This window comes from Propithecus coquereli, unplaced genomic scaffold, assembly GCF_000956105.1.
Source record: "Propithecus coquereli isolate 6110/MARCELLA unplaced genomic scaffold, Pcoq_1.0 Scaffold130, whole genome shotgun sequence".
In the NCBI taxonomy this organism is placed as follows: Eukaryota; Metazoa; Chordata; class Mammalia; order Primates; family Indriidae; genus Propithecus; species Propithecus coquereli.
The window spans coordinates 5212538-5224043 of record NW_012137192.1 but is presented as its reverse complement, the minus strand read 5'-3'; the positions used below and the strand labels follow the sequence as shown (position 1 = coordinate 5224043).

At 39.6% G+C, this 11506-nt stretch overlaps 1 protein-coding gene across 1 annotated transcript in view; it reads left to right on the top strand.

The window, feature by feature from the left end:
* The window catches only part of IKBKAP (inhibitor of kappa light polypeptide gene enhancer in B-cells, kinase complex-associated protein), a 111808-nt gene that overhangs the window by 5111 nt on the left and 95191 nt on the right, over positions 1-11506 (top strand). Inside the window, exons 3-9 of the mRNA XM_012638524.1 lie at positions 21-173; positions 2335-2416; positions 3115-3195; positions 6413-6498; positions 9180-9276; positions 9618-9708; positions 10910-11033. Coding sequence (XP_012493978.1) covers positions 21-173; positions 2335-2416; positions 3115-3195; positions 6413-6498; positions 9180-9276; positions 9618-9708; positions 10910-11033 — 714 coding nt within the window. The remainder of the gene's footprint in view (positions 1-20; positions 174-2334; positions 2417-3114; positions 3196-6412; positions 6499-9179; positions 9277-9617; positions 9709-10909; positions 11034-11506) is intronic.

Sequence of the window (11506 nt, the reverse complement as noted above, 5' to 3'; positions counted from 1 at the left end):
TGTGTTTCCTTTGGTGAAAGGTGAAACATGAAATTTCTTTGGTGGCAGAAGGCTTTCTCCCAGAGGATGGAAGTGGCTGCATTGTTGGTATACAGGACTTGCTAGATCAGGAGTCTGTATGTGTGGCCACAGCCTCTGGAGATGTCATACTCTGCAGTCTTAGCACACACCAGGTAAGTAGAAGAGTCCAGTGAGGAGGAAGTCTCAAGCATCTTCAAATAGATCACTTGTTTTTGTGGATGTTTTCAAATCAGTAGCAATAATGTTTAAGCTTTTGCAAATTACAGTCTTTGTATTATATATTTCTTTATAAAAAAGTTGTTGGACTAGGTGTGGTGGCTCATGCTTGTAATCCTAGCACTTTGGGAGGCCAACACAGGAGGATTCCTTGAGGTCAGGAGTTCGAGGCCAACCTGAGAAACATAGTGAGATCCCACCTCTACAAAAAAATAGCAAAGTTAGCTGGGCATGGTGGTCCACACCTGTAGTTCCAGGAGGCTGAGGTAGGAGATCACTTGAGCCTAGGAGTTTGAGGTTGCAGTGAGCTACGATGGCGTCACTGCACTCTAGCTTGGGCAGCAGAGTGAGTCCTTATGTCCGAAAAAAAAAAAATTGTTGGCATGGCTTTAAGATTCTTCTACACTTGATCTTAGCCTAAAGGCTGAGAAGTGATTCAGGATTCTTCTAAAACTCAATGTTGTCTACTGCATTTATTAATTAGAAGAATTAGAACATTCCAAATGAGGGCTATTTAAAATATAAAAACTGGCCATTCTTGTGTGGCGTAAATCACTTCTTATCAGAATCTCATCCAGAGTTGTAGCCTTTATTTTTCAATTTAGAAAGTCTTTGAAATGTTTGTATGGCTTATGTTTTTAGTTATGGATGTTGATTGGCTAACTTTAGAGTCCCTTAACTATAGGCAGTAAAGTAATACATTATCATTACATGCATATTTTAAGACTGACAGGAGACATAGATTTCAGCCAATTGCTTCTTTCTCTACTCTAGCTTAAGTTCGAGTTTTTGGATTCTCATCCTCACCTTCTTAACAGCCAGGGTTTCAAATTACAATTGTTTGATTCTTTTTAAATGTTTGATTACTCCATTGGTTGTGATCTTTAACATTGATTATGTCACAGGAGTTATAGTATTACTGATGGTAGGATAATAACAGTAGCTTACATTTATTAAATGTTTACAATGTGCAGGCACTTTTTCAAGTGCTTTTCATGCAAATTTATTTAATCTTCACTATGACCTTAGGAAGTAGATTGTTGTTTCCCATTCTTCGGAAAAGGAAATTAAGGCACAGAGTGCTTAAGTAACTAAGCCACAGTCACACAGTAATCAGGTGGGGTTTGAACCCTGGAAGTCTAAATCTGGCACCTTTGCTTTAAACCATTCCATTTAATACAATAATAAACCTTACTCTTAGTTCATGGTGAGAAAAGTCAAAGCCATCACATACTACTCAATTCGTATTTCTTATATTTAAAAGATATGCTTTTACTTCCCAAACATTCTGTAGAATTTTTTCCTGATGACTGAGCTCCTCCAGTTCATTATCTCATCAAATGGTGCTGATCTTGCCCCTTTGTGGCTTCTCCATTGTCTGGAAGATAGAGTCCAGGTTTCTTATTGTGCCTTAGTGAGACCTTTTCACTCACTATCTGTTCCCCAAATGCCTTTTTAGCTTCATCCCCGCATTATTCCTGTATATATGTATACCTTATGCTCTCGTTGCAGCTGATTTTTTTTTTTTTCCCCAGTGGGATCTTGCTCTGTTGCCCAGGCTGGAGTGCAGTGGTGCACTCAAAGCTCACTGTAACTCCTGAGCCTAAATGATTCTTCCGCCTCAGCCTCCCAAGTTGCTGGGACTATAGGCACACACCACCACACCTGACTGAAGCTGATTTTTAACTGCTCTTTTTATGGCTTTATGCCTCAGTGCTGTTTTTCCTCTTGATCTCTCTCTCATTCCCCTGGTACCACTCTTTGAGACACCTCCTCAGAAAAACTTTCCTGGGCACTCCTGGGCCACTTGTCATTTCCTGCAGTGAGACCTGCTTTGCTTCCCAAAGATCTTGGTTAAAGCTGTAATCCTCTGTAGAATTGTCTTTTTATCTCTTTCATGAGACAGCTCTGGGAAGAATGGGATGTCCATTTCTCATCCCTTTGCCTAATAACAGGTTTAGTCTCTTGATACCTGTTACTGAAGATGTATTTGTTAAATAAATTCACATTTGTATATTTGTTTTGATTGAGATTATAGTAAATTTTTACTGAGATACTGGTGTTTTGGGTCCCCCTTTTCAATTTTCTCTGTCTCAGCTGGAATGTGTTGGGAGTGTAGCCAGTGGTATCTCTGTCATGAGTTGGAGTCCTGACCAAGAGCTGGTGCTTCTTGCCACAGGTAAGCTTGTCACTGGTGCCTAACCGACTTATTACTGCAAACATTACTCCAAATATCTTATAGGCTTCAGTTTTGGAGTGCTTACGTTTTAAAAAATTTCTTTGAATAATGATACCAGTATTACGAACAGTAAAGTGAATGTGTTTTTTTCTGACTTAAGTTTTACCTCTTAGTATATTTTATAAAAAGTTGTTTCTTTTTCAGTCTTTACAAGTGGGAAACAAAGTCATAAAACCTGAGGATGCTGCTAAGTCCACAGTTATAGTTAAAAATGTCAGCAATATTTATTTTAACCTACTCTAAGAGTTGTTATATAAGCAGATTCTAAAAGCCCCTCTTGCATTCCTATTTTTTTCCTTTAAGTCTCTTCAATCCAGATGAGTTCAGTAAACGAGCACTACTGATGACGTATATATTTGCAGAGATGTCTTGGATGGAAACTAGGTATCGAAGGTGATGGAGGAGGGCTTGTGGACTTTTATGTTCAACTTTACACACTTAAATAGCTGAAAATAAGCACTAGGTGACTTATCCAGGCAAAGCTTTTATTTTTTTTTTTTGAGTTATAGCATTTTGAGTGAATTCTTTCTGCCCTGATTTCTTCACTTCAGCTCTGTAGCTTATAGTGCCATAGATATTAATGGAATGGCAAATTCGTTACATGAAAACAACAACATTCTTGTTTGTGCCCCTCTAAGGTCAACAGACCCTGATTATGATGACAAAAGACTTTGAACCAATCATGGAGCAGCAGATCCACCAGGATGATTTTGGAGAAAGTGAGTATATCTTTGTTTGAACATTTTGTTACCTTAAGTTCCTTCCCACTTTTGATCATTTTTCTTGTGCACTGCTAGCCACATCATACACTTAAAGAACTGTGAAATTTAAACCCCCATTTACTGAATGTTTGTTAGCCCAGTTCCTTTAGCCCATCCCAGATTTTAAAAGGCGTGTATCTCTGGTGCCTCTCTAGGTCTGAGGCAGCTGGCTTTGTCAGTAACCTGGAAAATAGAAATCTGTGCTTGAGGTCACCTGGGTAGTTGTTTCCCAAACCCTAGGAAACGCTTAGGTTGGGGTTTTAATGAAAGGGATTGTATAAGCTAGAATAAAGAGAACATTTCTGGAGTGCAGTTTTGGGGAGAAGAGAACAACAGAGGCGGGATAGAAGGCTGATTTTTGTTAATACTGATTAGATCTGAATCTGCATTTTCATGGGAACAATCAGATTGTTTTCTTGCTAAGATCTAGCCAAGGTCATTTGGGCGTTTATGCTGTTGGGAATATTGAAGAGGGAGGAGAGGGGAGACGCTTATTGAGTATAAACTCTGGCCAACTTGAAGACACCAGATGGCTGGCCTGATTGAAGAAGGCATGGAGGAGAAGGTATTTCAACTTTCGCTGAGGCCTAACTTCATGTCTTCTTGCTCCACCAACTCTGAGATATCATTTAGAAAACTGCTACTCGTTTATTTATTTGAAAATTATTTGTTCAGAAATAATTTTGAGTAGGTACTGTGAACTCAACAGTGTGTTTGGTGCTATGGATAATTAAAAAATAGTTAAGTAGTTAGATTTTTCTCTTAGGGAATCTCGTAAGTACAGTAATGACATGATAATACGGGTATCGGGTAGCATAAGGGAAGGAAATCAGTAACTGGAGAGGGAAGATTTCCCTGAGGAAGCTGTCTTGAGCTGAGTCTCAGCTGAATTGGTGTTGTGTAGATGAGGGCTGAGGGTTGGGGAGTAGTCTAGTCAAGTGAATGAGTCCATTCCAAGGGAGGGATGTTTCATAGAAACATGATTTCTCAGGGAACTGTGAGTAGTTCACCATTGCTGGAGTGGCTGGACATGAGTGTAGAATGAAATAAATGGGATGGATTTTGATTAAGTTTGTGGTAGGGAATTTGGACATTGAGTTATAGTTGATCATTTATTAAAGGTGTTGATTATGAGAAGTTTAAAGAGATTTTTCTAGTAGAAAAATGGCTCTTGATTACGTATCTTTTTGTTTATGTGTGTGGAGAGGTAAAAGACTAGAGGCAGAATGATCAGGTAGGAAGTTGCTACTGGAATCTAGGTGAGAGAGGAGAGGTAGGTGCGGGGCTAGAAGAGGGAATGAATTCAGGAAAAACTTGATTCTCAGTGAGGATGAGAGTACATTTTTTGGAATTATCTGAGAAACTTCTTTGGAATATATGTTCATGGTTCCTCTCCTGCCCTAGACCTGTTTAAGAAATACCAGTTTAGAAAGTGAAATAAATAGGCTTTGGTATATAGGGTGGAGGAAGAAAGAGTTTAGTGAGACACCAGCCAGGTGATGGGAATAAAGATGCCAGTAACTGAGAGAGGGCAGATGGGGAAGTGCTGGTTTATAAGGGGTAGGTGGTGAGTTCTGTTTTGGATTTGTTGACTGGCTATATGGGATTGCTACGTGCAGTAGGCAGATAAAAGGGGCTGAAGCTCGGGAGAGGCCAAAGCTATGGACTGGGAGTGATTGTAATGTAGGAAATTCTTATAATCTTGGGAGCAGATGAACTTGCTCAGGGACCAGATACGGTGCTGGAAGAGTCTAGGATTTAGGGTGGAACTTTGGGGCATCCGGCTTTGAGGACAGTCAGAGAGAGAGTAACCACTACATAGCACTCCTTGGGATGGGAAAATGTTCTGGGCCTGGCTTTTCCCACTGACTTTTTCTTAAAAAGCCTAATGTAGTAAATCAGGGGTAAGATAGTCAAAGTTAGGGTGTTAGGCCTTAGAAATCATTTATCAGTACAAAAAAATTACTCTATGGAGTGATGAGTATTTTTCCTCTGATCCAGGGGTCAACAAACTTGTTCTGGAAAGGGCTTGGTAGTAAATATTTTTGGCTTTGCAGGCTGTACGGTCTCTGTTATAACTACTCAGTTTTGCTGTTGCAGTGTGAAAGCAGTTATAGACAATACATAAGCATGCCTGTGTTCCAATAAAAGTTTGTTTGTAAAAGCAGATATAGGCTGTAGTTGACAGATTCCTGCTGTAACCCCATCACTTATTGTCTGATCTCCTTGGAGAAGTTTTCTTGCTTCACTTCTTGATCCTTTGCCTCTGTGGAAAATTGCAGGTAGAAACCTGGGGATGTGCAGCAAGATAGGCACTGCTATTTGTACACAGCGGCAAGGTGTGTTTTGAGGATTATAGTGCTTGGTTGTAAGCAAACAGGAAATGATCATACTAACCCATAATTTATAAAAATGATTATAGCCCTGCTTCATCAGGGTCAGAATCAATGGCAGGAGGGAAGAATTGGGTCCTGGATTTGGCTGATGTTTTCAGGACCCTCTTCATGGTACCTCTTACAGATGCATGCCAGATCTTACCTCCAGGAAGAGAAGGGTTGTGTTGTTTCAGCAGCGCGGCCTTTATGTTTTGTGTAAGAGAAGCATTATGATTTAGAAAGAACCCCGGTCAGTCTGGAAGGGAGAAGCCCTGTGTTCTAGTTTGGGGCTCTGCCATTAAGTCTACATGAAGAGCTGGATTTGATGATCTGCAGTCCCCTCTAACACCAGTGGGGAGGTTGGATACATGTAGTTGATTGAAATCTTACAATTAGAATTTTATTCCCAGCTCTTGTCTTGGGGTCTTATGTTTTGGACATACTGTGTAAATTCTTTGTTTCATTCTTACTTGTAAGATGAGAATGAGATTGCCGACTGTTGTCAGTAAGGCAATTTGGAATACATAAGATAGCAGTAAAGCGCTTTCCAAAATAAGGGAGAAGTCACAACTTGCCAGGAGTAAACTAAATGAATAAATAACAAAATAATTAAGGGCATTTCAGATTCTTCAAAATTACTGGTGCATATAATATGGAACATAGTTTTTTCAAATATTGACTGTTGGTTAAATTTATTGAGAGGTCTTAGACTTCATGAAGAATAGCAGTGAAACTGCTTTTATTTCATTTCATGCAGCTCATTTGGTTGTCTTGCATGTTCTCAACCAATTGTTCTGTAGGCAAGTTTATCACCGTTGGATGGGGCAAGAAGGAGACACAGTTCCATGGATCAGAAGGCAGGCAAGCAGCCTTTCAGATGCAAATGGTAAGGTTGGTTTGATGGATAAAGAACCTTGATTGGAACAAGTGGAAGTTCTGCCACCCACAGGAACTCTTAGGTATCCAGTTAGAGGCGATCATGAACGATTCTCTTCTGCTTTAGTAAAACTGTTTAGCACCCTCAGGAAATGAGTCACTCTAAAAAGATCTTTTTTTCTTTTTTATTGCCAAGTTGCTTTGTTATTTATTTTCAGTGCAGTGAATAATTATAACCAATATCCATCACCCAGTTTAAAAAATAAAACATCACAGACAGAAATGAAACACCCTGTATAGTCCTTCCTGAAATCCCTCCCCTTCCTCCCCAAAGATAGCTGCCACCCTGTATTCACTATTGATCATTTGCATGTATGTTCTCATACTTTTCCTACATATGTGTATATTAGATATTTTTTCTGACTTTTTCTTTTGGATGAAACTCTTTGTTTTCCTCCTTTCTGGATTAGAAAATTCTGAAGACCACATAATGGTGTCTTAATGATTCAAGGCAGCACTTACCAGTCTTGTAATGTAGAGAGCCCCTGACAGCAGAGGAGTGCATACTCTTAGGTCACCTGGAGAAGCAGCTTCAATGTCTACTATCACATTAAATTTCTTTAAATTCCCTATATTTTATCTAAATTTATATTATACAATGTGAATAATTTTTTAAATATGAAGTAAAAAATACTATCTTGAGTAAAATTAGTGCCCCAGGAAGATGTGCCCTGTTTGTCCTCTGGCATATTGCCAAGTACGCCTAAGGACAGCATATATCTTGTTAGAGCAGTGGTCCCCACCCTTTTTGGCACCAGGGACCAGTTTTATGGAAGACAGTTTTTCCACGGACTTTGGGGGTGGAGGGGAATGGTTTCAGGATGATTCAAGTGCATTATATTTATTGTGCACTTTATTTCTATTATTATTACATTGTCATTTGCCACTTACTTGTAGGGTTTTTTTTTTTTTTTTGAGACGGAGTCTCACTGTGTTGCCCGGGCTAGAGTGCCGTGGCATCAGCCTAGCTCACAGCAACCTCAAACTCCTGGGCTCAAGCAATCCTTCTGCCTCAGCCTCCCAAGTAGCTGGGACTACAAGCATGCGCCACCATGCCCGGCTAATTTTTTCTATATATTTTTAGTTGTCCGATTAATTTCTTTCTATTTTTAGTAGAGACGGGGTCTTGCTCTTGCTCAGGCTGGTCTCGAACTCCTGAGCTCAAATAATCCGTCCGCCTGGGCCTCCCAGAGTACTAGGATTATAGGCGTGAGCCACCGTGCCCGGCCTACTTGTAGGGTTTTGATACGAGTCTGTAAACAGTGGATTTATTATGGTCTCTTTGCAGTTAAACCTTTCTGCTAATGATAATCTGTATTTGCAGCTTCTCCGCAGTGCTAGCATTACTACCTCAACTCCACCTCAGATCCAGGCATTAGATTGTCGTAAGGTGCATGCAACTGAGGTCCCTTGCATGCGCAGTTTACAGTAGGCTTTGCGCTCCTCTGAGAATCTAATGCCATTGCTGATCTGGTAGGAGGTGGAGCTCAGGCAGTGATGTGAGCAATGGGGAGTGGCTATAAATACAGATGAAACTCTACTGGTTCACCCGCTGCTTACCTCTTGCTGTGTGGCCTAGTTCCTAATAGGCCACAGACCAGTACCAGTCCACTGCCCAGGGGTTGGGAACCACAGTTTTACAGAAGTATAGTTTACATCATCATCATGACATTTGGTAGCATGAGACCTTGGCAAACTTCCTAACATTTCTGAGCCTCGGTATTCTTGTCTGTAAAGGGGACATAAAGTCTCCTTATAGGGCTTGAGATTTGTAGGTAATAGTATTTATGAAATAGCTACCACAGCATCAGCACAGAGTAGGCACTCAGTTGGTAGTTCCTGCTCTTGTTTTAGTGGATAAATAATTTTTGAAACTTTAAAAAATAAACATAGTTTTTATGTCAGAACAACTGTTGTGAATAAAATATGCATGGTGGGTCTAATTCTGAAAACTGTTGATCTATTAGAATCAGTAAAGGATTGTTAGAGGGCAGAAAAATGGAGTAAGTATTCATAAGACACAACCTTGCTTCTTTCGGATGATCCTCTATAGTTTGGTTTTTATGTTCCCCTAATTCTTAAGTCATTTTTTTTTTTTTACAGAAGGACTAAGATCATGTATTTTAGATTTAAAAAATAATACTGTACTGATATGTGTAATATATAAACCTCATAAACATTATGTTAAGTGAAAGAAGCCAGTCATAAAGATCACATGTTATATGATCCTATTTATGTGAAATGCCCAGAATAGGCAAATCTATAGAGACAAAGTGAATTAGTAGTTGCCTAGGGCAGAGGGGCAGGACAGGGAGGGAGAGACTGCTAATACAGATGGAGTTTCCTTTGGGGTCATGAAAATGTTCAAAATTTAGATTGTGATGATGGTTACACAACTTTTTAAATACACTTAAAAAACATTGAATTGTGTACTTCAAATGACATGTACTTAATGATATGTACATTATATTCCAGTAAAGGTGTTAAAAAGTAGTACTTTAAGGGAATCTGCAGTAGTATTCAGAAAGTGGTAATTTTCCATACTTTGTTTAACTTTGGAGAAGGCATGTTACTCCTGTTACCTGCTTAGAGTAAGAGTTGTCTAGTACTGGTGTTTCTTCCTCTCTTTAGCACGAGTCTGCTTTGCCCTGGGATGACCATAGACCACAAGTTACCTGGCGTGGGGATGGACAGTTTTTTGCTGTCAGTGTTGTTTGCCCGGAAACAGGTATGGAAATAAATTGTAGTCAGTCAAAAAATTTTTTTAGCTTATTAAAGTTCAGGAAAGTTTTCTTCGTTTTGCTTTGAGTGGGTATCAATTACATGTAAGAGATGAAGATGTGCTGCTTTAGATGTTAAATGAGCTTAGAGTTAAGTAGAAGATCCTTTAAAGTCATGTGGTCCATCCTCCTATCTGGTGAACACAAATTTTTGACAAGATTATTCTAATTGGCTTTGTAAAATCATGGCAGTTTTTATTTATAAGGAAAGTGTTTGAAAAGTTCTGACTTGACAGCGTTTATCAGAATGTTTTAAGTGTGTGTTTATTTGACTCCACCTACTGCACAGGGGCTCGGAAGGTCAGAGTGTGGAACCGAGAGTTTGCTTTGCAGTCAACCAGTGAGCCTGTGGCAGGACTAGGACCAGCCCTGGCTTGGAAGTGAGTGGGAGAAGAAACCTGGGTACTTTTCTTCAGAGAAATTCTTGGAACTGGGGTAGAGATGGTGGTACCCATTGAATATAAAACAAAAAGATATTTACTTTCCTTCATTTGGTTGTAAACCAGTTTCGTTTCTCCCCTCCCTTCCCCTCTTCTCCTGCTCTCCCTCCCCGTTCCCCTCCCTCTTTCCTTCCCTTTCCCTTTCCCTTTCCCTTTCCCTTTCCCTTTCCCTTTCCCTTTCCCTTTCCCTTTCCCGTCTGGATTCAACTTGAATAGTAGATTCTGGGCTTCTTCACAGATCTCATTGTTCCAGGGCCCCATATATTTTTCTTTCCTAATTCTTAAAAGGTTTCCATTATAGGCAGGTCCTGTTGAAGCCATTGTATAGAGCAGAAATGGTCCTTAGAAGGTTAGTCCCAATCTGCAAAGCTCTGTGAGCAATGGAGCTTTTGTGAAAACTAGGAAAAGAGCTTCCTTCCTTTGCACGAGTTCCCAGAGTAGGGGAATCTGCTTACCAAGGAACATGCAGGCTAGATTCAGGCCCTCTCCTTCCATTCACCTCCTTGGCTCAGTACCCTTGTGCCGATCACAGCTTGTCTGTTGTATGTGGCTGCCCCGATTATAGATGGAAGAAATTTTTCCTCTGTCTCAGCAGCATCTGTTATATGCAGTGGGACTCTAGATTTCAGACATCTTGTTTCTTACCAGTATGATATTGGATGACAGAGCAAGAGAGAAATGTATTTGAATTAAAACTCTAGAGACAAATATGAATAAGATGAGGCAACTAAGATGTTTTCAATAAATGGAGAAAGCCTTAAAAAATACCTGCCTGAGTATAGAATATTTGCTGGAGTCATATAATTGAAGGATAAATAGGTTATAATTTTTAGGTCATTATGCTTGGAATGGTTTAATCGATTGATTTTTAAAAACGATTGAGTATGATTTAAATCTGTAAGGCTTTGTGGGCAAATGGAGCTTTTGTGAAAATATGGAAAAGGTATCTTTCCTCTGGGCAGGTGCATTCCCAACTGCTTGCCAAGAGATGAGGGCACATGACACTTAAAACTTCCTGAGATAAAGATATTTATTCATTCATTTATTTGTTTTTGTTAAAAAAAATCTCTTGTCTGAATTTTATCTTGTTCATAAGCCAGTTGGGTGAGCTTTTGTTCTAACACTGTGGGTTTGCTTTAAGACCCTCAGGCAGTTTGATTGCATCTACACAAGATAAACCCAACCAGCAGGATGTTGTGTTTTTTGAGAAAAATGGGCTTCTTCATGGACACTTTACACTTCCTTTCCTCAAAGATGAGGTTAAGGTAGGTGCCTGAGTTGTTTGCCATCAGATTTAGAGGACTTTCCACAGCTATAGAGGGAGTTTATATTTGATAGGGATATGTAAATAGAAGATCCAGAACAGACAGTAATAAAATTGGTGGCTTACTGTAACTGACTTTTCTTTCATAAAAGAGAAATTGTTTTTCCAAAGAGATTTTGGAAAAAATAAATGGCATTTCTTCACTACCTTAGATAAAACACAGGCAGGAAAATAGTAATGCTAGTTTTTATTGCTTATTTTGACAAAAGCATAATTTTTCCAGTAATAAGGATATTTTTCATTTATAACACTTAAACCTTAAGAAGCTCCTGTATCATTAAGATCCTTGCTGGCTGGGCACGGTGGCTCACACCTGTAATCCTAGCACTCTGGGAGGCCGAGGCGGGCAAATTGTTTGAGCTCAGGAGTTCGAAACCAGCCTGAGCAAGAGCGAGACCCCGTCTCTACTAAAAA